The following is a 26,398-nucleotide window of genomic DNA, read 5'->3' on the forward strand; positions in this document are numbered from 1 at the left end:
CTTTATAACAAATGTTCATGAAACAAAGTTCAGTTTCCGCTATCCTCCAGGGTTTTCTTTGTAAAGGCCAAAAAAAAAAAAAGAAATGGAGAGCCCCAATGAATGTTTCCTCAAAGATGATCAATGTACTGTCGTCATCTTATGCTATTATTATCACCTTCTCTCTTAGTGATAAAGTGACAAGAAAAAGGATGTCAATAGCATGGTGTCTCAAAAAGGAAAGCCCGATGACGCGTTTGAACAGATTAAGAAATCGTACAATAATGATGTGGCATGACATATAGGGAAGTGCGACAGAATCCAATGGAAAATCAAATAAAAGACAATTGAAAAGAAAACTTTTTCGTTCTCGGCATAATCATCGTTATTTATTGTTCAATGGATGATCATAAAAAAAAAAAAAGATATCAAAAGAAAAAAGCGTATAACTTGAAATCAAGTGAAATGAATGTATAGACGGAACGGAGAATTTAGATCATCCGGACGGCACAGTATGACAACGTAGATGTTTTCTTAGAGATCGAGCATGGAAGTAAGCTTTGGTGCAATCAGGTACTTTGCATTGGAAGGGTCGGATGTTGGAATGAACCTTTTTATGTGTTACGAGTGAATCCAGTCGAGAAAACCGTCTTTGACAACCTATAAGTCATATATATATATTTAATAAAATATCGCTTTCATCATTAATGATAATATCATGATGACTTGGATGATGATTATAATACCATAGGATGGATGATCTTTTTTTTTTTGATTACCTTCATCATCGCATTGGAATGGTTTTTCTCCAGTATGAGTCCTATAATAAAAAAAAAAAACAATCCATGATGAACATCAGGCATTTGCGGAAACAAAAAAAAAAAAAAAAAAAGTAATGACTTTACCTGAAATGATTATACATTTTATGTCGTTTGATAAATGGTTTTTGATTTCGACGACAATTTTTCCAGCGACACACATAAAATTTCTATGGGATCAAAACAAAAAAAAAAGGATTATATAAACGAACTCATGTTACTTCTCCGGGTTTTTTTTCATTATTATTATTATTTACCTTTCCTTGCGCAACATGGTCATTGCGAACGTGAGTTATCAAAGCTTCCAAAGTTGTCCATTCCTGTTCACAGTTTTCCCAAAGACAAAGAAACATGTTCGATTTTTTCATTTGTTCATCCTTTTCAGGCGTAGCAATAGGCGCGATTTCTTCCTTGATTTTTTCCTGTGATGGTGGAAAAGGATCTACTTTTTTTTTTAAAAAAAAAAAAGGGGGGGGGAATACAATGAATGTTAGTCAATTTGGTAGTTGAATCACTGCCAGATTTGGCTAGAGATATAAAAAAAAAAAAAATAAAAAAAAAAAGAGAGAGCCATTAATTAAATACCACTTGCCTAAATTGTCATTTCCGAATGAATCCAAAACCACACTGTTTATTGTTGCTGCATTCGCTATCATGTCAGCTGGATGGATTTTCACTGGTGTAAAAGTAGACGATGAGACTGTATGTCGACGGGAAGATGGACGATGAGAATGATATTGTGAAGAAGGGGATAATGGAAGGACGGTATTGAGTGAGATGGATCGTTGACGACGCTGTGAAGAATCAAGCACAGGTTTGGGTGTCAAGTTCAATTCTAATTGCTGTTGATAATATTGTTGAGATGACAACGACGTCGTTGATAATGATGATGATGATGAGATAGTGGTGAAGGGCTCATTGTAATGATGATGATTCAAGAACGAAGCTTGGGTCCTGACTACTGGAGTAGTTAATGTCGTACCAATTGGCAATGTTCTCCATTGAGATGGTATCACAGGCTGAATACATTCTCCTTCTTTTAAACTTGATTCAATTGTTCTTTTGGTAGATGGTATGTTAAGTTGTGAAGGGACAATTTTTTGAATCATGAACTAATTAATGAATAATAATAACAAATAAAGATAGATAGGTTTAAGTCGATAATCTCTTTTTTTTTTATATATGACGTTAATAGTTTATTTTTCTTACGCTATCACTGGACATTGTTTCTAGCGGCCTTGTTGTTGTTGTTGGTGGTGTGAAAGGAAAACTAGCGAAAGATAGATGCATGATCTAATGAGCATAGTTATGACAAATTGATCAAAAAAAAAAAAAAAAAAGGAGAAAATAAAATGAAGATAAAAAAAATAAGCAAATTTATAAGGAATTCCACATTTGATTTTTTTTTTTGGTAGATCACGTTACTTGTAACACAATTATTTGGTAAGTTGTCAATTGTAAAATTCAATTTCTTTATTTTTTTTTAATTTTTTTATTTAATAATAGATCTATCATCATCATTATCCAATAAGGATAATAGTAATGAAGGAAGAAGGGAAAGGAATAAGACACAAATATAGAACTGGATGTAACGGAAAAAAAAAAAAAAGAATGGAAGTCTACAATAAAGATGATGATTGACGAATCGAAGGGACATATATAAAAAGAAAAAAAAAAGATGCTATAAACTAATGTTGATAATCAAAATCATGTAATTCTATCGCTGTATGAAAGGAGGATGCTGCCTCCCGATGAGTTGATCTCCGTTGTATAACCACTACAGCCTTGGTTGCATGACATTCCAATTTCCATACGGTACGACCAGGTTGAGTAAATGAGCGCACCAGTTGTCCTGAATGAAGATCCCATAACTTGACACTACCATCACTTCCACCACTAAGTACACGTTTACCTTCCACCTGAAGACTTGTCACCGAGCTATCATGTGCCGAAATTCGATGTTTGCATTCATAAGTCATCAAATCCCAAAATCTTAAACAACCATCCGATCCACCACTGACCAACATATCTGGTAAAAGTTGTAAATGTCCTACTAGTGTCGTGTGTCCATGTAAAGTTGCCAAACATTTTCCACCACTATTGTCATCTTCTGTAGATAAAGACCATACTCGAATGGTTGAATCCAATGAACCTGTGACTATTCTTGTATTATCAATGGCAACGGCGTAAATTTGAGATTGATGTCCACGACAAACAAATAAACATTCACCGGTGTCTATATCCCATAATCGTGCTGTTGCATCGTAAGATCCAGATACTACATACTTGTCACGAATATCCAAACATCTTACACTGAGTTGATGCCCAAGACAAAGATGTTTCAGTCGACCATGTTCAATATCCCAAATACGTAATGAAGCATCCCGAGAACCTGTCACTGCTATTTTACTATCGCGAATTTTGAGACATCGAATAGTTGATGAATGTCCTTGTAATGTATGGTATAATTTTCCAGTGCGTAAATTCCATACTCTTGCATCACTATATATTCCATAAATAGAGAAAGTAGTGTCATTCAATCAGTATCAATCAATCAATCAATCAAAAAAAAAGGGGGGGATAAAAAATAAATAAATAAATAAAAATGTATGGTGTATAATATAAAAGGAGTATAGATATAAATGGAAAAACAAAGAAAGATGATGAGAAGGAGAATGAAGAAGGAGAGAGAACAAAGGATATTTTTATATTACCGATCACATCCACCCGAGACCAAAATACATTGAGAATCAGTTTTGATAAATTGTAAAGCCCAAACACCACCATGATGTCCACGTAAAGTTCTTATGAATTGACCAGTAGTAGCTTGAAATACTTCAATTCGATTGTTATCACATCCAACCACAATAAATTCATCATCCATTTGTAAACTTGTTACTAAAGCGTTTCCAATATCATTGGGACATGAAGTAATATGTGCACCACCATTATTCCAAGCTTTTTCTATTTGATATTGTCTACGGAAAAAGTATTTGAATGAAGAAGGAGTTGATCTAATCATTAAAGATTTTGATTTTTTTCTAGTACGATTATGTTTATGATTTGTTGTTGTTGTTGTTGTTGTTTGAGGTACATATTGATGATGATAACATAAATCTTTCCAAATAGATTCATTCAATAAAACAGAATACCAAATAGTTGACACCCGAGAAGCCTGTACCAGAGTGTATGGATCATCAATATAAGATAAAATATGTAATGAGATTTCAGTAGGTAATAATCGAAAAAAATCAATTTTGAGTTTAGGAGCCACTAAGGTATTGATAAAGACTAATAAACTGTTGTCACAGCATCCAATAAGTTCAGTAAGAAACATTTGTTTTTGATGAACAGTTAAATGCCGAAATATTTTTTTAACATTGCCCAACATATCAAAAGTAAGAGTTGTAGGAGGATCAGTGGTAGACTTGTTTTTCTTTTTTTGAGTTGTTGGTGATAATAAATCATTTGTAGTGATTAAAGAGAGTGGTTGTTGACTACATATAGTGGTAGTACTACTAGTACTTGTACTTGTACTAGGTGGAGTTGTAGGAGGTGATACATCGTCAATAGTAAGATAACATTCCATGATCAAAATAACTAATAAGGAAAAAGAATCCAAAATGTAATAAAAAAAGAAAGTAAACGTAATCAGTATTGACAAACAAAAAGAAGGAAAGAATAAAAAGGAAGGAATGGGGGAGAATAATGAAGAAAGGGTATATGAATAAGAAAAAAAGAAAAAGAAAAAGAAAAAGAAATAATAAAAATAATAATAATAATAAAAATATATATATATAAAAAAAAGGGGGGAATAGAAATTTGGTCAATTCACAAGGTCGTTGGAAGTCAGACAAAAGGGGTAAACATTATGCATATACAAGATGACGTTTTTAAGAAGTATCATATAAAAACTATACATATAACAATAATATATATATATATATAGATTGCTACTTTTTATAATAAATGAAGAAAAAACATAAACCATTATATATATATATATATATATATATATATATATATATATCAATTGTAAAACTGTAAAGCGCTTGATCATTTGGATTACCGCCTTTGCATAAATTGGGCGTACTTATTTTTTTTTTTTCTTTCTCTCCCTTTTTCTTTTTTGTTTGTTTTTTCTTTTTCATGACTCAATCAATCAATAACCATTCTTTTCATACAAGTAAGATATATATATATATATATATTAATATTAATATATAATAAAATATTTACCTTTATTTGAATTATTTAGCCTATCAAATTCTTCATTATGATAGTGATAGTGAATATGATACTACACAAGAAGACCAACCATCAGAAACTCAAGCTTTATTAGGTTTATCTAATCAAACTGATCATACTCGTTATATGGCAGCTTCACCAAGTAAATTAAAATAACATTGTTATTAATAATATTCATTAATCAATTTTATTTTATTATTTTAGTTCAACCTCAAGATGACTTTGAACCAAGAGATACCTGGACTTTATTCAAAGTACGATCTAAATATTATCTTCCTATACTTCAATGGTTACCAATGTATAATTGCAATCTCTTTTTTGGTGATTTATTTGCTGGATTAACAATTTCTTGTTTGATGATTCCTCTTGGTCTTTCTTATGCTACTGCTTTATGTAAATTGGAAGCTATTCATGGTCTTTATGGTATTGCCTTTCCTGCTATTACTTATGCTATATTTGGAACATCAAGGTGAATCAAATAAAAAAGTGTATTTTATTTTATTAACTTTTTTTTTTCTTTTTTATCTTTTATATATAGACAAATGTCAGTTGGTCCAGAAGCACCCCTTGCACTCCTAGTTGGCTCTTCAATTGCACAACAACAACATATGAAAGATTATCAAATAGATCCTCTTGCATGGGCATGTCTGATGACTTTCTTTATTGGACTTTTTACCTTCCTTTTGGGTATTTTCCGTTTGGGTTTTTTGGATAGTTTAATGAGTCGCGCACTTTTACGAGGCTTTATCACTGGTGTGGCTATTGTCGTGATGGTACAACAATCTATTATGTTACTTGGACTCGTAGAACAAAGCAACAAGATGGGATTAACAGAAGCATCTACTTCTTTGGAACGTTTGGTCTTTTTATTCAATAACATTCAATACGCTCATCCTTTATCATCTATGGTATCCATTATTTCCATTCTCTTTTTATTATGTGTACGTACTATCAAATCCAAATGGTATCAATCAAGTCGTTGGATGCAACTATTACCTGAAGTGCTTTTTATGGTCATCACAGCTATCTTATTGACATGGTACTTTCGTTGGGATCTTGAAGGTTTACAAATTTTGGGTCATATCAAGAATTCTGGGATTCCTATACCTTCTATCCCTTCCTTTCCTCCAAGTAAACATATGAAGGATATGTTAGTGACAGCCGCTATGATCGCTATCATTGGATTTGTGGAATCTATCGTCATTGCCAAAACTTATTCAAGCCGTCATAACTATTCAGTCAGTGCCAATAGGGAACTGGTTGCTCTTGGAATGGCAAATATTGCATCTGGATTATTTCAAGGGATTCCTGCTTATGGTTCAGTAAGTGAATAAAAAAAAAATTATATAAGATCATACTTATTAATATATTACTTATTTAGGTAGCTAGAAGCAAAATCAATGATCGAGCAGGTGCAAGTACTCAAATGGCGGGACTTATCAGTGGATTAGTAGCAGTAATGGCGATATTATTTCTATTGCCATATTTTTACTATTTACCAAGAACAGTACTATCATCCATCATCTTTGTAGCAGTATTATCCTTATTATCGGAGCTACCAGAAGACTTACATTTTATCTTCAAGATCGGGGCTTGGCGTGATCTGGCTTTACTTTTGGTGACCTTTACTGCAACCATGATTATCTCTTTAGAATTTGGCACCTTACTAGCTGTGACATTGTCTTTAATTTTGACCATTCGGGAAACAAGTTATCCAAGAATATCTATGATGGTATGTCTACTATTTATGTGATTTATTTTTATTCATTCTTACTTTCCCTTTTTTTTTCTTTAGGGTCGAGTAAAAGGAACAAGAAACAAATTTAAACCTATTCAAGGGGATTCCTCTATTGAACATTTAGAAGATGTATTGATTATCCGAATTGAAGAACCTCTCTTTTTTGCCAATACAGGTAAAGTAATATAATAAAAAAAAAAAAAAAGATCAGCACACCTGTCAAATGAATTCGTTAGTTAAACTGAAACAAAAATATATTAATATTCCGCTTTTTTTTTTTTTTTTTTTTTTGATTAGGTCAATTGAAGGAAAGGTTAAGAAGATTGGAGATTTTTGGTGATATGTCAATACATCCTTCTGAAAGTCCTCGATTAAATGAATCATCATTTACTATATTTGATGTTGGAAGTATGCCTTATATTGATGCTAGGTAATAAAAAAAAAAAAAAAAAGGAACCACAAATAGATATATGTTAATTTCTTTTTTTTTTATTATTATTATTATTTTCTTAGTGCTGTTCAAATCTTGATGGAAATTGTATTGGCATATCATGCTCGGCAAGTTAGTGTTTTCTTTGTTAAACTACGATCAAGACCTATGGCTACTTTTGAAAAATCTGGATTATTAGACTTAGTGGGAAAGGATCATATTTTTAGCAAGGTATCGGATGCCATAGAAGCCATTGAAAAGGAAATTACCGTATGATTATGTCATATGATAGTTAATTATTATTATATAGTACAGATTTATATAGTTATCAACAACCTTTTATATACACATATATTCAATAGAAACAAAAAATCATCCTCATTGATTATTTCAATAAATGCATTGTATTAAAAAAAAAAAAAAAGAAAGATTTGAATAGATCTCTTTCGAATCATAATCTTTTCTGATTGGTTGTACTGAAATCTCTCCCATGCTTCCTTCCGAACATCTCATCTCAGCCACCCCGCCTTGGTTTTAAAATTCATAAAGCAAAGGGATTTTTTTTTTTCTATTTCTCTTTTTTCTTCTTTTTCTTTATTTTGAAATATAAAAAAAAAGCCCACTAACTATGTCTGTTAAGCCTACTGATCCCTGGAACACTTGTCTCAATACCACTCTCAAGGAAGAAGACAGTGAAGTTTATAGCATTGTTGAAAATGAAAAACTTCGCCAATGGTCTGGCTTGGAACTCATTGCCTCTGAAGTAAGCACTTTTTTATGCGTAAAAAGAATATCTTCATGTTATTGACACGTTTTTTTTTTTTTATTATTTATTTTATTTTAAATAGAATTTTACCTCTCAAGCAGTGATTGAAGCCAATGGTACTGCCTTGACTAACAAGTATTCTGAAGGTCTTCCTGGTGCTCGTTACTATGGTGGTAATGAATTTATTGATGAACTTGAAATTCTTTGTCAAAAGCGTGCTTTGGCTGCTTTTGGTTTGAATCCTGAACAATGGGGTGTGAATGTCCAACCTTATTCTGGTAGTACTGCCAATTTTGCTGCCTTGACTGCTTTAATTCAACCTCAAGATCGTTTGATGGGTCTCGATTTACCTTCTGGTGGCCATTTGACTCACGGTTATCAAACCAACAAGAAGAAGATTTCTTCATCCTCTATCTACTTCCAATCCATGCCTTATCAAGTGGATGCTTCTACTGGTTTGATTGATTACAAACGTTTGGAAGAAAATGCTGCTCTTTTCCGACCCAAATTGTTGATCTGTGGTGCTTCTGCTTATCCTGCTGAATGGGAATATGATACTATGCGTAAGGTGGCTGATCAACATGGTGCTTACTTGATGTGCGATATGGCCCACATTTCTGGTTTGATTGCTGGTAAGGAAGCTCTTTCTCCCTTTGATTATTGTGATATTGTGACTACCACTACCCACAAGACTTTACGTGGTCCCCGTGCTGGTTTGATCTTCTTCCGTCGTGATAAGGGTGATGGTCTTGAATCTCGTGTCAATCAAGCCGTGTTCCCCTCTTGCCAAGGTGGTCCTCACAATAATACTATTGCTGCCATTGCTGTTGCCTTGAAGCAAGCTGGTTCTCCTGAATTCAAACAATATGCTCGTCAAGTCCGTGCCAACGCCAAAAAACTTGCTGAAACTTTGACTGGTTATGGTTACCGTTTGTCTACTGGTAGCACTGTCAATCATTTAATCTTGTGGGATTTGAAACCTGTTGGTTTAACTGGTTCCAAGGTTGAACGTATCTGTGATATGGTTCAGATTACTATTAACAAGAACTCTATTGCTGGTGACAAATCTGCTGGTAAGTAAGATGATGATGGATGGATAAGAGCGGTGTATGTCAGTCACTGGGCGGTAGATGAAAAAAAAGAAAACCAGAAATGAATGACTCATATTTCTTTTTTTTTTTTTTTTTTTTTTTTTGAACAGTGACCCCTGGTGGTGTTCGTCTTGGTAGCTCAGCTCTTACATCTCGATCATTGAAAGAAGAAGATTTCGTCAAGGTAGGTGAATTCCTTCATCGTACTGTGGAAATTGCTCAAAAGGTTCAAGCTGCTTGTGGTTCCAAATTGATGAAGGACTTTGTTGCTGCTTTGGATGGTAACCAAGATATTGTCCAACTCAAGAAGGAAGTTGTTGAATTCGCTCGTAGCTTCCCTATGCCTGGTTTTGATCCCTCTACCATTCAAGCTACCGTCACTATCTAATTATTTTTTTTAGTTAGTTTTATTCCATTTTTATTTTGATAAATGTCATCTTTTTACTCCAATTTCCTCAATTTTATATACATATATATATATTCATTCTATGCTATTTTCATTCTTTGTCCCTCTTTTTTTTTTCTTTTTTTATCAAACACCTTCATCTCAACAATAAAAAAAAAGCAAATTTCTTTTGTATTATAATAAACTCATTTTTTGATCACTCACAATTATAGGATATATGGATATGGTAATGAATGGATGGTATATGATGGGTGATGATGATTAAGTGAAAACAATGCTTGATTAGATAACTTTGATAATCATCCATTGGGTCGTTAGTAATAATCAAGGTTCTGCTTGATAATAATGATCAAAGATCATGATGATTGGTAATAAGACAAGAAATGGTTCCTGAAAAAACGATAGCTTAAAATGGAAAGATCGGGTTCCATACATATAAAGTGATGCATGCGAAAAAAAAAGTCAAGATGAATTACCTAGAAAGTTTTAAGTACATGTGTGTTCTAGAGTCATAGTATGTGATTTTTTTTTTTTTTTTTTTTTTTTTTGCTGCATGTTATGATCGATCAAGATAGAAATGATTCCCTTTCGCTCCGATTCTCCGGTTTGCCACAACTTGCCTTTTTGGTTTCTTGCATAAATTTCAAGTTATGTTGTCTTTTCTTTTTTTTTTTTTTTTTTCTCAGACCATCTTCAGTGTACAACATCAGAACATTTTTTTTTTTGACTCGGCGACAAGGAAAAGTATCAGTGACAAGATTCAATCATATCTTTTTTTCATATTTTTTATTAATATTATTATTATTATTAAACCAAAAGTAAACGATGAAAAGTCTATAAGGGAAAAGATCGGTAATCCAGCCGTGTCTTTAGGATTAGGACGAAAGAGGAAGACAGCATAAAAAGGGTAAATATTTGATTTTGGTAAGAAATTGATAAAGTCGTGAAGATGAATATTGATGATGTAGGGAATCATGATTGGAGGCAACGGTATCATTAGTATGACGATGATGATCATGTTGAATGGTAGGCAACAAGGATGATTCATACGCAGGAGTAGGTGATGGAGGTGGAGGAGAAGGAGATGGTGTAGGTGGTTTTGAAGGCGGACGTGGATTGTTGGGTCGTGGTTTCCGTAATTGCCATGATTTGACAGACATGCAGAAAAAAAAAAAAAAGATAATCAGTCAATTTGTGGGGATTGGGGAGGAAGGTTGCAAATAATGTACGTCAAAAAAAAAAAAAAGTGATCGGCAAAAGGAATTGCTTTTCTGGATTTCTTTTTTATGAAAAAGTCGTGATGTTTGGCATTCCCCTCTTTGAACTTTACTGAAATAGTCAAATAAGGAAATCGCAGAGAAAAAAAAAAGAGAGAGAGAGAGAGAAAGAAAGAGAAAGAGAGAAAAGAAAGAAAAAACATACTTCGTTTTATGACCTGAAGATGAATAAATGGTGTGCTCTAGTGACGATATCAAATGATGGATGATTCAAAAATTGAAACTAACATATTTGACGCAAATCATCACTGAGATTTTTGTCCTACTGAGGTTGTATCCGGATTTGAGGTTTTTCTTCATCATTTTTTTATTCCACTTTTGATACGTATTTCATGGAAACATGATATCTCTTCTTACTACCTATTTTTTTTTGAAGGGCAAACGGATGATCTGTTTTTTAGGTTGACATAATAACGTTTCAAGGAAAGAAAGAAAGTAAAGTTTGAAGTTTGGACTTTGTTTGACAAAAAAAAAAGTTAATATTAAAAGGCAAAGAGACATGCCTTAGAAAAATTTCTATAAAGTGAAACAAAATTGAAGAAAACCGTAAATAGAAATGTAAACTTGTCATCTGATGAATATCATTTCTTGCCATCATCATGAATATAAGGATCATTACTGGAGCAATCATCATCATCTTGGAAAGCGATCATCATTTCTCAAAAACAAGCCATCATCACCACATATACTAATGTGGGAGATTTCGCATGGCTCTCTCTCTTTTTTTTTTTTTTTTTTTTTTGTACGATGAAAGCGATATGAGATAATAATGACATTAATGAAAAGAGGGAGGACGAGAGAAAAGAAAGATCATCATTATCGATTTTATCATTTTCTTTTATTTATTAGTATTTACCCGATAGAATAGATTCTATTCTATTTGCATTAATAAAAGTAAGCATCAGCTTTCCATCAGACTTCTAGTTTCTTTTTTTTTTTTTATAAGATACAAGGAAAGACTACAATTGATGTACTTTTTTTTTTTTTTGATTCCTTATGGATCCAATCCTCATTTTGGGTAAATTCAGGGGGGTATACTCACCGGACCGATTCTGTGTCACTGATCATGATAAAGTGAGACCACTTTGTAGCATCACCACTATCATCCATCTCATCAACATCATATAAGATCATTCATCATCATGATCGTCATGATAAAAATCCATATGATTTAAAAAAAAAAAAAAAAGGTATATCAATTACATATGATATTCATCTTTCTCATGGCAAAACATTTTTCTTCTTTAGCACGTTTACTCCAACAAGAAAAAAAAAAAAAGGTTGGTACTACTCTCTTATTTTGGGGTTTCTCTCTTCGAAAGACGAAAAAGTAAAGTATGGATCACGTTCTCTTGTTCCATGAGTATTCCAAAAAAAGAAACAGAGTCTCCTAACATTCAAGCTAGCTCTCTCTGCACGTTGTCGTACTTGGATTGTAAAATTGAGCGGCGCCGATAATATTAGAGTAACAGTCAGTGCATTCAAATTTGATTTCCATAAATAAAAAGTCATTGATCGTATAAAGAAGATCGATCTTTATTTTCAAAAAAAAAAAAAAAAAAAAAAAGAGATGGTGTTTTCAATGTGCATGAATGTAATAAATACAAGAAGTGAATAGAATGAAGGATGATGATTAAAGAGGGGAATCCACTATTTTTCTATACCTGAATGAGTATGTATGTGTGTGCGAAAGAGAGAAGAGGAGAATGAAATCATAAAAAAAAAAAATAAGACTAGAATATGTCTAAACTATCTATCGAAATATCATCTCGTCCACACTTTTACCTTTTTTTTTAGTTCTTGTCAGCGTTTTCCGGACGTAATTGGCGCAGAGTTTGATCAGCTCACCAGATTTCAGATTCACGAATTTCACGGAGTTCTTCTTCCAATTTTTCACGATAATCAGGTCGACAATTACGATCTAAAGAACGGGCTGTTTCGGAACCATCACGTACAGATCGATGAAGTTGTTCAAACACCGGCTTGGAGGCATTATGAAAAGGTCGCCACCAGTCCAAAGCATCGCGTTGAGCAATAGTTGAGCAGTTAGAATATATCCAGCCCATACCACGTTCACCAATCAAGGGATAAATTGATTTATCTTCTTCTACAGTTTCATTGAATGCTTCAGAGGGAGAATAACCATTAGCACGAAAAACTTCATATTGAGCTTGGAAAAGTCCTTGAATAGCACCCGTCAATATACTACGTTCACCAAACAAATCAGGGTATATTTCCTTTTCAAAAGTAGCTTCATACAAATATCCTGCACCAACACAAGAGCAATAGTACGTTCCTTAGCCTTACCACTAGCATCTTGATAAACAGTAAAAGACCTATTGATACAATGACCTTCTTGGAAAAGACGACTGACAGTTGAATCCAGATCCCTTGAGAGCAACAAACACAACATCGATATCTAATAAAGAAAAAAAATAATAAAGTTATTTCATTTTTTTTTATCCTTATTTACCTTTGGGAGGGATGATATATTGGTTTGATCCTTATATACAATAGAGAAGTAAAGAGGAGTCAACAAAGGTTTCATTTCCAGTCAGATTTCCCTTTGATAAGCATCAGACAACAAGTTCATAACGATAGTACCACGATCAACAGCTTCCAAAAGAGGAAACAAGTTTTTTCCAGGAATCCAATCTTCTTCAATGGCTTGCTTTACCTTCACGTTGTCCAAGGAAAACATTTACACCATTATTACGCGAGTTGAGAGCTTGACCACGATTCTTAAGGACCATAACCAAGAACAGCAATAGTGTCATCCTTGAAAGTTTCCAACAGTTTCTCCTTGGATACATCAGATCGTTCGTAAACCACTTCTTCAGTACCTATCTTCATTACGCGGGAATGGTGAGCATAACTTATTTGACATGTACAAGTTAATGAATTCACCATGTAAAAGAAGAATAAAAAAAAAGATAACAAAGTGTTTAGTTGCCTGTTCTATATACAATAACTCTTCATATCTATGTATCTCTTTTTTTTTTTTTGTTTTTTTTCCTCAAAAAGAAGGGAACTTACAGTAGCTTTGACAGCAAATTGTTTCAAAACAGTAAACATCATGGGTCTAGCCATCAGGGGACGGGATGTGCGAGTAATAGTACGAAGAGTAGTTGTAAAGTTACGTGAAACCATAATAAAAGAATATAGATTGAATATAGAAAAAAAGAAAAGTAAAAAGAAAAAAGAAAGTAAAAAAAAAAAAAATTATCCAAAATAGGCCCACAAAAAAAAAAATGAATAAACTGTAGAATCAGCCAATCAAAAATTGTGCTTTACATCTTATCTGGAGTATCCCCGCCATCCATCCCTTTTTTTTTATTATTATTATTCACTTTTGATCATTTCTTAACAATGGATTTTTATATCAAAACTCTGTCTGATCAGCTTTTAACCGTAAAAATGGAGTAAATCTATCCTATTTGTTCATCCTGCATTCAAGTGGGAGAGCAAACTTTGTCTTTTCATTTCTCACTCAAACGTCATCATCATTTCACCATATTTGAGCACAACATACATAAAGATATTCTCTTTCACTTACCTTTGACAATTTATACCTTACCTCTCAGTTTGTAGAGTAAATTAAAAAATAAGATATCAATTCAGTCATCCCTCATCCAATAATGATCATCATCCAATATAATGACCACCATTGAATTCCTCTCCAAAAATTAGCTTAATACCATCTAATATCATTTTATCGCTTACCTTGTTACCTAATCTACAAAAACATTTCATCTATTTTTCCAAAAATTGCCTGATGACCCCTCGACGATTCCTTTTTACAGCCAAAATTTAGCTGAGGAATTCGAATTTTTTGGCTGTAAAATCCAAAATTTTCAAAAAAAAAAAAAAAAAAAAAAAAAAGATTCCACAGTTGTAAATATTTCTAATTAGCTTTCAAATGAATTTTTAAGCTTAAATCTATCATCATACCGTATAGCCATTAATAAAGCATGTGAATATACGAGTCAAGCGTAAAATGAATCATCAGTATTAAAAAAAAGCAAGACTATTCTATGCGTCTTAAACGATCTACTGCGTCGCTCCAACAAGTATGCTTATGTCTTCGTCACAACGAACATGAAAAAAAAAAAAAAAATTGATTTCCAAGGTCTATTTAATTTCAAGTCATATATTCACATTACAAATCATTATTTAAACATTATTTTTCTAAAGAGGAAGATGAAAACATTTTTTTGTGTCATACGGTTTATTAATATCACTAAAAAAAAAATTATGCTACAGTATGTGTCTTTGTCACTACCATCATATCCACTTCATGCCTAATTCGTTCCATCGCGATTGCATCTTCTGTAGCTGTTTGTCCACCATATATGATATCCATTTCTTCCAAAGATTTCCCTTTTGTTTCTATTTTAAATGGGTATAAAGTAATAATAAGTAAAAATTATGTACTGAATGCATTCAATATATAACAGGTCGATCCACTTTGATGAACATGATTACCTGGTATCAGAAACCATACAAAGGCAATGGATAAAATACAAAAGGCACTGAACATATAATAAGTTGATGGTACACTTGCAGCTAATAAAGGAGGAGTAATAAATCCAACTATAAAATTGTTCATCTAACGAAAGGAAGAAGAAAAAGAAGAAGAAAAAAAAAAGGTCTATAAGGAGCATATATCCATATTGTATATTTTTTTTTTTTTTTACCCAATGACTTGAACTAGTAATCCCCATTGCCTTAGCACGGACACGTAAAGGAAACAATTCGCTTGATACCACCCAAGGTACCGGACCCCATGAAAAGGCAAAAAAACCCATAAAGATATAAATCATGATGACGGCAAGCCAAGCTTCGTTTGAATGATGAACCCAATCATGCTGAAAAGCAACAGTGAGACTGCCTACAGTGAGCATACATATAGCCATACCAACAGAACCCACCAGCAATAAGATTCTTCTGCCCACTTTGTCCAAATACAAGACGGTCGGAATACAACAGCAAACCATAATGACACCAATGACACCAGTTGCCAATAACTTGACTGAATTCCCTGTAAGACCCACTGAGTTGATGATAAAAGGAGCATAATAAACAATAGCATTTACCCCTGTGAGTTGTTGAAAAAATAACAAGGTACTACCAATCAACACACGTTTCCACATGCCTTGTCTTAGGACTTGAGTATTACTGATCCATTTCCTCTTGATCCAAAGTTGCCATCTATTTATAACGCCATCACTAGTAATATCATATTTCAATTGATTATCTCTTTGTTCATCCAAATATCGGTCAAACATAACAATAACCTTGATATCTTTCCATTCTGCCTCAACCATAGGATCAATTACATCGCGTTGTCGTAACCTTGCCAATATATGTAAAGCTTCTTGTTCTCTTCCAACTTTCATTAACCAACGAGGACTAAAAGGAAGAAAGAAAACGCCCACAAGTAGAATTAGACCAAATACCATCTGTAAAAGTAAAGGAAGACGCCATGACCATTGATCAAGTGTAAAAGATGTTCCATAGTCAATCCAAAAAGAAATGGCTACACCCAAAGTAATAGAAAGTTGATAAAGTGAGACAACACTGCCACGTAATTGAGGAGACGATAACTCTGATTGATATCTTTGTAGAAAAGAAAAGAAAAGAAAAGAAAAAAAAAAAAGAAAAAAAAAAGAAAAAGAAAAGAAAAGAAAAAAAAAAAAAGGTCAAAATAACGTATCAGGTTTCAATCACCGTCAATAAAACGCCCCTTTTTTTTTATGCAGAAGTTTACAATGGACCAAGAGTACTAAGAGATCCAACACCAAGACCAGCTACAAATCTTCCAATCATAAGATGTATCAATTTTTGTGCTCCAGATTGCTACAAGAAAAGAAAAAAAAAATACAATCCTATTAAAAGGATGATTCCTCTCTTTTTTTTTTTTTTTCCTTACCAAAGCACTCCCTATTAGAAATACACAGGTAGCCATAGCAATTGAATATTTACGAGAGATCTTATCAGCCATATATGGAATGATCAATGCTAACAAAAGAGTAATTTGAATCAAAGGTATCGATATTGAGACTCTTTTATATATATATATATATATACTTCCTAGCCAGGCACCAAATTCTAAAATAGACACGATCAATCCATTTTCCACTGGATTTACAGGAAATCTTTTTTTAAAGTTCTTTGTCAAAAATTTTAGATAGGTTGATCGATGATTTTCTTTTTATATAAAATATTTACCTCCATATCTTGAATACCGGAAATTACACCCTGATCATCTATTAGTTTAATAGAATTAGATGGATCATTTCATTTATAAAGTCTAACTTACAACCAAACAATAATCCGCCAAGGGAAGAAAATATTGCAATACCAAAAAGATATGGATTTTGGATGAAACCTTGAAGACCTGAAAGATCCGTAGTTATGACTTTTGTTTGCTCTTTCAAAGTATCATCATGATTTAATTTTTCATCCATGATATATGGATCCTTCATCTATGAATAATTTTCTTTTCTTTTTTTTTTTTTTTTTTAAAAAAAAAAAAAACTAAAAGGGAATAAAAAAAAAAATGCTCTGTAAAGAAAGATGAATTTTTGCATCGACTCTTTTTGAACACTTTCTTCTCTTTTCCCTTGGCGACGTTGCTTTATCAATCAAATATCCAAATTTGGAATATCCCTTTTTATTGAGAGGTACTTTTTATTTTCATTTATCGATCATGAAAATAAGAAAAAAAAAATTGGGCTTTTATAAAATGAACGACTTAATATAGCGAAGAAGGATAGATCCAAAAAAAGGAAAAGGGGCTAAAAAAAAAAAGGATATTTGGGGAGAAGAACATATGTATCACCCTTGGTTAAATAGATCAAGAAACTAAAAACATACACACTAACAACATTCTCTTATTCTTGTTATTAGAATTCTAGACTCTTCATCAAAGAAAAAAAAAAGAGCACTAATATGCTGACTGAGAAGGCTATAAATCTTTTTTTTTTTTTTTTTTACAACATTGGTTTTTAATGATAATATACAAACTATAAAAAAAGAAAAGAGAGAGAAATACACCTACATTATAAGGAGAAGAGACAGAGGGAAGAGAGGGAATTCTATAACATCTAATATTGTTTCTTGTGCATCACCGCCAGAGCCACCGAGCCTAAAGTTTGTCTCATATACTCACGATCCACATCATGACCTATAAAAGAAAGAGAAGAAAAAGAATGTTATCAAGATCCAAACTTTTTTTCTTTCTTTTTTTTTTTTTTTTTTAAAAAAAAAAATGCTACTTACTATCTTCGACTTCACCCCAACGTTCCATTTGAGAATTCATTTCCACTTGAGCAGCTTGAGAGGCATGTTCAACAGAGATGGCATGTTTGACCAAAGCAAGGCCTATCAAGAAACTTTTTGATGTCAAAACAGCACGTTCAAATGCAGCCAATTCATGATGATCCATTTCTTCCACAATAGCACGTAATTTATCCTTTGTTTCTTGAGGTTGTTGTACAGCGAATATATCGGTAGTTGTATTAATGTCAACATTGTAATGATTGGATGCCCATTCGATGATTGGTTTCCAGTAGGTATCTTGCAATTGTGTTAGAATCTCTGGATACTCTTCATGATAACATGTCGCATCCGTATCAAAGTAACACATCAATTTATCAATCACTGCTGGTCGTACCTTAGGATCTTCACAATTTTCAGGATGTAAGCCATCGATAGCTCTAGATATAATTGAAGTCTATAAAACAATATTAGTTGCATTTTTTTTTTTTTTGATTTTCTGTTTGATTTTACCAAAGGTAATGTATGCGCCTTCAATACTTTAGTTTGTGCATCCCATTCTGCAGCTGTCAATAAAGCCAAGTTGCGTTGACTAGTTTCCAATTGAATCACATTTTTGCTAGGTGTACGAAGATTTCGATGGTCGAGCATGACAGTGACTCCATCTATCAAAAAAAAAAAAAAAAATCAATTGAATCTTATTTCCTTATAACTGGATATTGCTCTCCTTATATATATATATATATATATATATATATATATACTTACTTTGGTCTTCCGTGATGCCAGCTCTTTTCCAGAAACGTTGCATGGTTCTTTCAGCCCCTATAAAACAATAACAAAAATATATTTATAAATAAATGTGTCAGAAAGGACTGGGATTACGTTTGCTTTTCGTATTTCTTACGTTGAGTGTCTGCCTCCTTGCGTAAAGAAGAACATGATGTAAAGGACCGTTTGTTGAGAAATGGAGTAGTTGATCGTATTCCAGATCGTAAAAAGATCATGATAAAATTAATAAATAAGAAAGGAAAAAAAAAAAAAAAAAAAAAAAGAAAAAGAAAAGGTGGAAAAATAAAAGGGAAAAACCTGGGTTTCAATATTGAGTTGACAAGCTTACCCCTCGAGGATTGGTTGAAAGTGGCTGGTGGACTTTTTCTAATGATATAAAAAAATGAAGATATATATAAAAATGATGAAATAAAAACGTTTTTATTAATGATTGGTATAAGAAGATAACTAATAACTAAAAAATAGATGATTTGCGTCGGGCAGATAAGCGACCCAAAATATCAGACATTGTCACTACACCAACTACTTTTTTTTCATCTAAAATCCAAACTCGATGTGTATCATGATTCACCATAATATCGATGATATCTTTCAAACTTGTATTCCGATCTGCCGTTGAAGGTTCATGATGAGACAATTTCTATTTATAAATAAAAAAAAAATATATCGTATGTTAGATTTTTTTTTTTTTTTTTTTTTTTTTTAGTCACCTTCAAATAGTCTACACTTTTCAAATCCAAAAGGTCAATCATATCCAAATTAGCACCAGGAAGATCTTCAAGACATAAATCACCAGCAAATTGACCTTGTTCATCTAGAATTGGAATCCCACTTAATTTTTCCTTGGCCATCAAACGGTAACCATGGAGTGCAGATTGTTGTCTTCCTTGTATTGTTATCAATTTTCGATCCTTATCCACGAATCCTAATTCTTGTATAGATTTATTGATATCAATCAATTCACTAATGCATTCAGGATGATGAACAATATGTCGCATGATATCTGATTGTGATAATAACCAAGGATGCTTGCTTTCGTCTGTTTCATCTACCACTAAAGCGCGATGACCACCACTTGCGAACACGCGGAAAGTCTAATAAATAAATAAAATAAAATAAAATAAAATGGAAATCATAATTATATATACTTACTTCCAAGAGTTTGTCATGTTGGTCAGTCTTATACATTCGATAACTTTCACGGTCAGCATCCAAACCAAGTACATTTTCAACAGGATCACCCAACGGAAACTTGTCCTTTTGTACAGTAGTCAAATCGCCCATCAAATAAAGAAGAATATCAAAAAGATTGACAATACTAACTACCTTTGTACAATCGTGGGAGAAGATGGGCAAGGAAGTAAATCGGTGACTATTCATTAGTGTTAAGGCTGTTTGAATGCTTACAGTTGGACTAACTGCAATCAAAGATGGTTTAGTTTCCCTCAAACTAAGGTCAATAGGTCGTAATTGTGTAATATCCATAATTCAATAGAAGATAAAATATATAAATAAATGTGGAACAATTCAATAAAAGAAAAAAGAAAAAGAAGAGAAACAAAAAAAAAAAAAAAAAAAAAAAATGCGGGTAACCTCTTTTTCTTTTATATTTTTGTCTCTCCGCTTAACCAAACTTGTTTATTTATTTATGCCTATGTAAAATAATCTCCTTGTTTCATCCATTCTAGCTAATCAACTAGCTTTTTTATTATATATTTGATTAAAATATTTTTAAATAAAGACTACAAACACCGTGTAAACGGATCATGAATGAAAGCATCCTTAGTACATTTCATTTTTCTTTCCTTTTCTGGTATAATAGTACCTTCTGATAATTTCATTTCATATCTCATCATCAACACTCCTTTTTATTACCATTATTCAATCACTATAGCATCATCTACCAATAAACTTCAATCATCATCTAAAATGAAAAAGTTTGAATGATTGTATCATTAAAGTCTTTTTTGTGGATAGAGAGAAGATTGTAAAAAAAAAAAAAAAAAAAAAAAAAAATATATACCAAAGATACAGAGTTTTCCATCACCTATTACATGTTCGCCAATTTTCTTTTAAGAAAAAAAAAAAAACAACCATATCAATAAAACTTAATATTTGACCCTATAAACATATAATTCAAAAACTACATGAGATAAGAATCTTCTCATTTTATTTGAATAAATAAATACATTATAATCTACAAACATTTACTTAACAAATGACTAATAATATTAAAGGTAATGCGAAAGAAGGGAAACGTTTATCATCATCAACAATCATGATGGTTAAAAAAGAAAGGTAAAAAAAAAAAAAAGAAAAAAAAAAAAAAAAAAAAAAAGGATTAACAATTACAACCAGAAAATCAGCAAATCTGATTGGCTTATATATTAAACATTAAATTTGGGGGAAACGGCAAAAATATTTTCCCACACGGGGAATTGAACCCCGGCCACGGCGGTGAAAGCGCCGGATCCTAGCCACTAGACCATATGGGATAATACGAAAATTGGACTGAAAACTACATTATAAATCTCATATTAATTTCAGCCAATCAGAACGAAGTATTTACAATTCCAACAAGAATGAAGACATTGTAACACTAAATTACCAATGCTTCGTTCTGATTGGCTGAAATTAATATGAGATTTATAATGTAGTTTTCAGTCCAATTTTCGTATTATCCCATATGGTCTAGTGGCTAGGATCCGGCGCTTTCACCGCCGTGGCCGGGGTTCAATTCCCCGTGTGGGAAAATATTTTTGCCGTTTCCCCCAAATTTAATGTTTAATATATAAGCCAATCAGATTTGCTGATTTTCTGGTTGTAATTGTTAATCCTTTTTTTTTTTTTTTTTTTTTTTTCTTTTTTTTTTTTTTACCTTTCTTTTTTAACCATCATGATTGTTGATGATGATAAACGTTTCCCTTCTTTCGCATTACCTTTAATATTATTAGTCATTTGTTAAGTAAATGTTTGTAGATTATAATGTATTTATTTATTCAAATAAAATGAGAAGATTCTTATCTCATGTAGTTTTTGAATTATATGTTTATAGGGTCAAATATTAAGTTTTATTGATATGGTTGTTTTTTTTTTTTTCTTAAAAGAAAATTGGCGAACATGTAATAGGTGATGGAAAACTCTGTATCTTTGGTATATTTTTTTTTTTTTTTTTTTTTTTTTTTTTATTATTTTTTTTTTTTTTTTATTATTTTTTTTTTTATTTTTACATTACATTACTTTTCTTTTCTTTTTTTTTTTTTTTTAAAGAACATTATTATTATGTTCTTAACAGATACAGATACATAATGTATCTGTAAGTTTATCTTTTGATCGATTGTTTTATTCTTTTTCTCTTTTTGTGTTTCAACCTTTTTTTTTTTTTCTCTTTCTGTTGTAGTTTACATTGTCTCTCTATTACCATAACTTTCTTGCTTCAGGTAATTCTTTTCTTATTTAACTTCATTTATTTGTTTTGACTTTTTTTTTTCCTTCCATTCATTCCTTCTTTTTTTTTTTTTTTTTTTTTTTTTTTTTTTTCGTCATGTACCTTCTTCCAAAGTTATTCCTCAATCCCCTCTCTGCGTGTCATAAATTATCAATCTCCTCCTTCTCATCACCTTCGTTTTCGTTGTTATTCTTAATTAGTCTGCATTGACCTTTTCTTTCTTTCTTTTTTTTTCTTTTTTTTTTTTTTTTTTTTTTTTTTATAGGACATACTGTGACAAGAATTAGACTAGGCGAATATACCATATTGTCAACTGGATGGATACATACAACAACTTGAATTTAGGTGGATATGCAATTGGATCAACTGGATGAGTATCTGAATGAATCAATAGAATGGGGTTGCAACAGGATATCGACTGGATATCTTTTATCTGGCCTTTATCGTAGTGATTCGGTTACTGATTAATTAGTTTTAGTATGTATCTATGTTGTGTATTTTTTCTTTTTTTTTAAATTCTTCTTTAATAAAGCCATATTAATTATTGTCATTATTGTTAAGGTCATCATCATCATATATACAGTATTATCATCATACTGTAGAATACAGAAAGATTCATATAGAGAACAAAGGTAATGAATGAAGTAGTTGACTGGATCTACCTTATGAAAATAAACCAACTGAAATAAAAATTATATTGATCCGTCCTTTTTTTTTTTTTTTTTTTTTTTTTTTTTTTATTTCTTTGGATTAGGGATTCTGTGAAAATCCAATCATGCGCTCGAGTTGATCGATCTTCTAAAAGTCTACCTATCCCTCTCACTCCAACTTTTTTGCCCATTTTAACCGAACATCCGTTTCATATATTCCATTTTATCCCGGTCCTACTTTATGCCTTTTTTTCCATCTAGTTTTTTTTTTTTTTTTTTTTTTTTTTTTTTTTTTTTTTTTGTCCCCAACTTTCTCATCCCCCAACTATTATTCATTACACCAATGACCTTTTAGATTAAAATAGATGAATGTACCATGTCCAATAAAAGAAAATATATTACAACATTTTTTTTTTCCCTATCGTTGACCGATATTAAATCTTAGAGAAATATGACACTGGTACAGCCTTTTGTCACCTGACCAAAACAAAACCGAGATGAGGTTTCATTGCTTGGCAAATCATGCATCAGAAGAACCCCCCCCCCCAAAAAAAAAGGCAGATGATCACAAAAGTAAAATATATGATATTTTTTTTATTATTTGATATGATGATAAAAATAACAAGACGGAATACATAGAACGACAGGATGGTCATAACAAACTAGACTAATAATAAATGATTGACGCAGGATAACAACGATGATAATAATACTGCTCTAATCTTTTTTTTTTTTTTTTTTTTACGCCAAGGTTGCATGTATTGGAACTGGATGTGACACGGATAATCGACACTGATGATGTTGTTCTGACATTTTTTCCATCGAGTTGTTGCCATTAATGATATTGTTACCCTGATGAGTGAGATTCATTTGTTGTTGTTGCCTTTCATCCATAGTCATAGATTCCTCTGTCGTTGGTAACACTCCTGCCCGGTTAGATCCTAACATATGGAGACGAGAAGGTTGATATGATTGATTGGTGATATGATTGGTAGTATCCAGTACTACAGTGGGTGATGCTGTTTCATTTTGTTGCTGTTGTTGTTGTTGTTGTTGTTGTTGCTGTTCGCCGTGGTATGCTGAGTCTACAGGTGATGGTGGTAAAATATCTTCTTCCTCACCAGGAGAAAGATCAATCGTATCAGGATTTTGTTGCTGTTGTTGCTGTTGTTGTTGTTGTTGAGAGGATGATGAGACAATGATTTCTTGGCGCAGACAAGAATGACTACGAGATCTTGACATCAAATTGCCGCTACTCTTGGATGGTGATAAAAAGTGAACAAATCGTTTTGTGATAGAAGTTGAAGAGTTTGACCGTGGTCTAGTTGAACGAAGAAATCGCTGTTGCTGGTTTGAAGATAATGATGATGATGATGATGATGGTGATAATGCTAAAATTGGGGTTGATGCTGGTGAAGCCGATCTTGATGATGATGGTGTGGAGACAGAGGATGAAGCACTTGCATTGTTGGAAGAGTTCACACTTGGTAAAGGAGGTAACGACGGAATAAATCGATAAGATGATGATGATGATAAGGTGCTTGAGTTGCTTCCAGATCGTTTTCGAGAACCTAATGCCACAATATTAGAAGTTGATGATGATTCTGACATAGACACATTCGATGGAGCCATAGCCGTTCTTGTTGTTGTAATAGTAGTTGCTGATGGTGAAGATACCGGTAATGAGCATGGAGTAGAAAACAGATTCAATAAACGATCTTGATCATCATCCCAATGTGCACGACATAGACGATACTCTAAAGCAATGGGTTGTCGAGTCACACGTTCAATAAACCGAGTCCTACGAACAAATGATTCAAAGTAAGGTCCATGACAGTAAGAGCATTCTTGATGAGTGGAGAGATAATCCTTGATATGATCAGCGATATAGGATGGAAGAGGAATTTGATGCTGTACGATGGCACGAGCACATTGTTCAAATAAAGAAGGTGGATCATGCTGACGTTTGTGTATAAATTCAGTTTGAAAGTCGCATCCATCCGCAATGAGTTTTCGTAGTGATTTGATATTGGCGATTTCAGCAGGAAGATACTGAAGAGGATTGTTGCTGATGTTGAAAGAGATCATGTCTTGCAACTTGGAGATTTCAGGAGGAACATATTTGATGTGGTTGTCGTTGGCAATGATGATGATCAATTCAGGTAAGGAACCCAAAGATGGAGTAAGACCAGTCAATTTGTTATGACTAATATTGATAGCTTTCAATTTTGTCAAGTATATCATGGTATCAGGCAAAGATTCAATTTGATTGTTAGATGTATTGAGGACCGTGAGATTATTGAGATAACCGATGGACTTGGGTAGACTTGATAATTGATTACCCGATCTGTTAACCAAAAAAAAAAAAAAAAAAAAAAAAAAAAAAGAAAAGATGCAGATGATTTCGATAAATTAGTCATTGTCCTAAAGAAGTAACCATAATAATAATAATAAAAATAATAAAAATAATAGTAACAATAAGCACTTACAGATTGAGTTTGGTCAAATTACTAAGGTATCCAATGCTAGAACTTAATTTCACCAAAGAACGACCGGATAAATCCAATGTAAAAGAGGTTGATTGAGAGGAGATTCTTGTACCCATAGAAGTAGATGAGTCACCTCGAGTTTCAGCACCACCACCACCTGTCGAAGTTGTATTCCGCATTGCTTGAGATGTCACTTCACCTACAGTGATTTTGGCCCAGTTTTCATTGATATCATCATCATCATCATCATCATCGTTGGTATTATTATTATTGTGAATGGTAACAGTATTTGATAAGAAAGAAGATGGATTGATTTGTTGTTGTTGGTTCGTTGATTGATCCATTCTATTCGTTGATATATGTCCGTCTCTGTTGTTCTCATAGTGGTTGATACCAGAATAGTAAGTTTCATCAATATATTCAAGGTCTTTAGCGAGATGGTGACGAACAAGAGACATGCGCTTATTTTGTCTACAAGTACGACATTCCTGTTGATGAGTAGCCACAATCCATTCTTCGTTAGTATTGATAGATGTACCTTGTTTTGTTGTTTTTCGTTCATTTGTACATTGACACATCAGTTCCAGTTTATATAGTTCAGGATGGTTCAACACATAATCGGGTATCAAGTTGTTGGGGTTTGTTGGACCTGGAGCATTGTTAGACTCGGTATCATCTTGTGAAGACTGAGTATTATTAACATATCCAAAAGTAAGAGGCGCGTGATGTTTACTAGTATGTTGTCCCATCACTAAAGGTAATAAAAGAAAGAGAAAAAAAAAAAAAAAAAGAAAGGAGGTAAAAAAAAAAAAAAAAAAAAAAAATTAAAAAAAAAAAAAGACGGGAAGAGATGTAAAAAAAGTAAAATTGTAATTCGAAGCTACTTTTTTAGCGCAAACAATTTAGCTTTGTTGCCCTGGAACTCCACCAGTAACCATCCCCGCTGTGTAACCCTCTTCTTTTTTCGCTATATTTTATATCAATC

At 32.5% G+C, this 26,398-nt stretch overlaps 11 protein-coding genes and 2 non-coding genes across 13 annotated transcripts; 4 read left to right on the forward strand and 9 right to left on the reverse strand.

Moving 5' to 3' along the window:
• Positions 1–475: 475 nt before the first annotated feature.
• Positions 476–1,150, reverse strand: BX664DRAFT_261263 (Gli-3 product/segment polarity gene cubitus interruptus-like protein; the record flags this gene model as incomplete). Its single annotated transcript, XM_051540670.1, has 4 exons — positions 476–639; positions 759–799; positions 885–967; positions 1,055–1,150. The coding sequence occupies 4 exons, from the start codon at positions 1,148–1,150 to the stop codon at positions 476–478; spliced, it is 384 nt and encodes a 127-aa protein (XP_051401619.1).
• Positions 1,151–2,299: 1,149 nt separating this feature from the next.
• BX664DRAFT_329082 (WD40-repeat-containing domain protein) lies at positions 2,300–4,565 on the reverse strand. Its single transcript, XM_051544716.1, has 2 exons — positions 3,512–4,565; positions 2,300–3,299 (listed from the first exon to the last, which is right to left on the reverse strand). The coding sequence occupies exons 1-2, from the start codon at positions 4,384–4,386 to the stop codon at positions 2,486–2,488; spliced, it is 1,689 nt and encodes a 562-aa protein (XP_051401620.1). The 5' UTR covers positions 4,387–4,565; the 3' UTR covers positions 2,300–2,485.
• A 369-nt stretch (positions 4,566–4,934) lies between these two features.
• On the forward strand, positions 4,935–7,755 carry BX664DRAFT_329083 (sulfate transporter family-domain-containing protein). The gene is made up of 8 exons (XM_051544717.1): positions 4,935–4,983; positions 5,056–5,187; positions 5,250–5,514; positions 5,584–6,367; positions 6,427–6,777; positions 6,841–6,958; positions 7,081–7,213; positions 7,297–7,755. Exons 1-8 carry the CDS (start codon positions 4,947–4,949, stop codon positions 7,487–7,489), a joined length of 2,013 nt encoding a protein of 670 aa, XP_051401621.1. The 5' UTR covers positions 4,935–4,946; the 3' UTR covers positions 7,490–7,755.
• Positions 7,756–7,805: 50 nt separating this feature from the next.
• Positions 7,806–9,682, forward strand: BX664DRAFT_329086 (serine hydroxymethyltransferase). The gene is made up of 3 exons (XM_051544718.1): positions 7,806–7,976; positions 8,062–9,052; positions 9,181–9,682. The coding sequence occupies exons 1-3, from the start codon at positions 7,842–7,844 to the stop codon at positions 9,456–9,458; spliced, it is 1,404 nt and encodes a 467-aa protein (XP_051401622.1). The 5' UTR covers positions 7,806–7,841; the 3' UTR covers positions 9,459–9,682.
• Positions 9,683–11,995: 2,313 nt separating this feature from the next.
• On the reverse strand, positions 11,996–12,305 carry BX664DRAFT_329089 (uncharacterized protein). Its single transcript, XM_051544719.1, has one exon. It carries the CDS (start codon positions 12,263–12,265, stop codon positions 12,041–12,043), a length of 225 nt encoding a protein of 74 aa, XP_051401623.1. The 5' UTR covers positions 12,266–12,305; the 3' UTR covers positions 11,996–12,040.
• A 241-nt stretch (positions 12,306–12,546) lies between these two features.
• On the reverse strand, positions 12,547–13,903 carry BX664DRAFT_364818 (6-phosphogluconate dehydrogenase; the record flags this gene model as incomplete). The annotated part of the gene is made up of 8 exons (XM_051548434.1): positions 12,547–12,596; positions 12,618–13,019; positions 13,046–13,172; positions 13,227–13,256; positions 13,350–13,430; positions 13,459–13,481; positions 13,504–13,600; positions 13,790–13,903. The coding sequence occupies 8 exons, from the start codon at positions 13,901–13,903 to the stop codon at positions 12,547–12,549; spliced, it is 924 nt and encodes a 307-aa protein (XP_051401624.1).
• A 974-nt stretch (positions 13,904–14,877) lies between these two features.
• Positions 14,878–17,223, reverse strand: BX664DRAFT_294755 (general substrate transporter; the record flags this gene model as incomplete). Its single annotated transcript, XM_051542116.1, has 8 exons — positions 14,878–15,142; positions 15,239–15,362; positions 15,451–16,372; positions 16,524–16,612; positions 16,686–16,774; positions 16,844–16,925; positions 16,985–17,022; positions 17,076–17,223. The coding sequence occupies 8 exons, from the start codon at positions 17,221–17,223 to the stop codon at positions 15,006–15,008; spliced, it is 1,629 nt and encodes a 542-aa protein (XP_051401625.1). The 3' UTR covers positions 14,878–15,005.
• Positions 17,224–17,742: 519 nt separating this feature from the next.
• BX664DRAFT_329095 (uncharacterized protein) lies at positions 17,743–19,074 on the reverse strand. The gene is made up of 5 exons (XM_051544720.1): positions 18,942–19,074; positions 18,803–18,859; positions 18,548–18,699; positions 18,038–18,491; positions 17,743–17,942 (listed from the first exon to the last, which is right to left on the reverse strand). The coding sequence occupies exons 1-5, from the start codon at positions 19,039–19,041 to the stop codon at positions 17,863–17,865; spliced, it is 843 nt and encodes a 280-aa protein (XP_051401626.1). The 5' UTR covers positions 19,042–19,074; the 3' UTR covers positions 17,743–17,862.
• A 149-nt stretch (positions 19,075–19,223) lies between these two features.
• On the reverse strand, positions 19,224–20,394 carry BX664DRAFT_329098 (uncharacterized protein). The gene is made up of 3 exons (XM_051544721.1): positions 19,979–20,394; positions 19,537–19,920; positions 19,224–19,466 (listed from the first exon to the last, which is right to left on the reverse strand). The coding sequence occupies exons 1-3, from the start codon at positions 20,309–20,311 to the stop codon at positions 19,281–19,283; spliced, it is 903 nt and encodes a 300-aa protein (XP_051401627.1). The 5' UTR covers positions 20,312–20,394; the 3' UTR covers positions 19,224–19,280.
• An 855-nt stretch (positions 20,395–21,249) lies between these two features.
• Positions 21,250–21,321, reverse strand: BX664DRAFT_t60. Its single transcript has one exon. It is a non-coding gene; the product is annotated as a tRNA-Glu (tRNA).
• Positions 21,322–21,506: 185 nt separating this feature from the next.
• BX664DRAFT_t49 lies at positions 21,507–21,578 on the forward strand. Its single transcript has one exon. It is a non-coding gene; the product is annotated as a tRNA-Glu (tRNA).
• Positions 21,579–21,834: 256 nt separating this feature from the next.
• On the forward strand, positions 21,835–22,976 carry BX664DRAFT_384648 (uncharacterized protein; the record flags this gene model as incomplete). Its single annotated transcript, XM_051549193.1, has 5 exons — positions 21,835–21,882; positions 21,934–21,979; positions 22,097–22,142; positions 22,227–22,266; positions 22,620–22,976. 5 exons carry the CDS (start codon positions 21,835–21,837, stop codon positions 22,740–22,742), a joined length of 303 nt encoding a protein of 100 aa, XP_051401628.1. The 3' UTR covers positions 22,743–22,976.
• Positions 22,977–23,665: 689 nt separating this feature from the next.
• Positions 23,666–26,184, reverse strand: BX664DRAFT_357648 (uncharacterized protein; the record flags this gene model as incomplete). Its single annotated transcript, XM_051547974.1, has 2 exons — positions 25,414–26,184; positions 23,666–25,271 (listed from the first exon to the last, which is right to left on the reverse strand). Exons 1-2 carry the CDS (start codon positions 26,160–26,162, stop codon positions 23,666–23,668), a joined length of 2,355 nt encoding a protein of 784 aa, XP_051401629.1. The 5' UTR covers positions 26,163–26,184.
• Between the last annotated feature and the right edge of the window lie 214 nt (positions 26,185–26,398).

Source organism: Halteromyces radiatus, assembly GCF_025201355.1.
Source record: "Halteromyces radiatus strain CBS 162.75 chromosome Unknown BX664scaffold_3, whole genome shotgun sequence".
NCBI classification, from domain to species: domain Eukaryota; kingdom Fungi; phylum Mucoromycota; class Mucoromycetes; order Mucorales; family Cunninghamellaceae; genus Halteromyces; species Halteromyces radiatus.

Coding starts and splice junctions, on each gene's coding strand:
- BX664DRAFT_329082 (XM_051544716.1), bottom strand. CDS start 4,386: ATGGAATGTTATCTTACTATTGACGATGTATCACCTCCTACAACTCCA. Junction 3,300..3,511: donor GTCTCGGGTGGATGTGATCG/GTAATATAAAAA, acceptor TGGAATATATAG/TGATGCAAGAGTATGGAATT.
- BX664DRAFT_329083 (XM_051544717.1), top strand. CDS start 4,947: ATGACTCAATCAATCAATAACCATTCTTTTCATACAA. Junction 6,778..6,840: donor ATCCAAGAATATCTATGATG/GTATGTCTACTA, acceptor TTTTTTCTTTAG/GGTCGAGTAAAAGGAACAAG. Junction 7,214..7,296: donor ATGCCTTATATTGATGCTAG/GTAATAAAAAAA, acceptor TTATTTTCTTAG/TGCTGTTCAAATCTTGATGG.
- BX664DRAFT_329086 (XM_051544718.1), top strand. CDS start 7,842: ATGTCTGTTAAGCCTACTGATCCCTGGAACACTTGTCTCAATACCACT. Junction 7,977..8,061: donor TGGAACTCATTGCCTCTGAA/GTAAGCACTTTT, acceptor TATTTTAAATAG/AATTTTACCTCTCAAGCAGT. Junction 9,053..9,180: donor TGCTGGTGACAAATCTGCTG/GTAAGTAAGATG, acceptor TTTTTTGAACAG/TGACCCCTGGTGGTGTTCGT.
- BX664DRAFT_329089 (XM_051544719.1), bottom strand. CDS start 12,265: ATGACTTTTTATTTATGGAAATCAAATTTGAATGCACTGACTGTTACT.
- BX664DRAFT_329095 (XM_051544720.1), bottom strand. CDS start 19,041: ATGATCTTTTTACGATCTGGAATACGATCAACTACTCCATTTCTCAAC. Junction 18,860..18,941: donor CAAGGAGGCAGACACTCAAC/GTAAGAAATACG, acceptor ATTGTTTTATAG/GGGCTGAAAGAACCATGCAA. Junction 18,700..18,802: donor TGGCATCACGGAAGACCAAA/GTAAGTATATAT, acceptor TTTTTTTGATAG/ATGGAGTCACTGTCATGCTC.
- BX664DRAFT_329098 (XM_051544721.1), bottom strand. CDS start 20,311: ATGGATATTACACAATTACGACCTATTGACCTTAGTTTGAGGGAAACT. Junction 19,921..19,978: donor AACATGACAAACTCTTGGAA/GTAAGTATATAT, acceptor TTTATTTATTAG/ACTTTCCGCGTGTTCGCAAG. Junction 19,467..19,536: donor AAAGTGTAGACTATTTGAAG/GTGACTAAAAAA, acceptor ATTTATAAATAG/AAATTGTCTCATCATGAACC.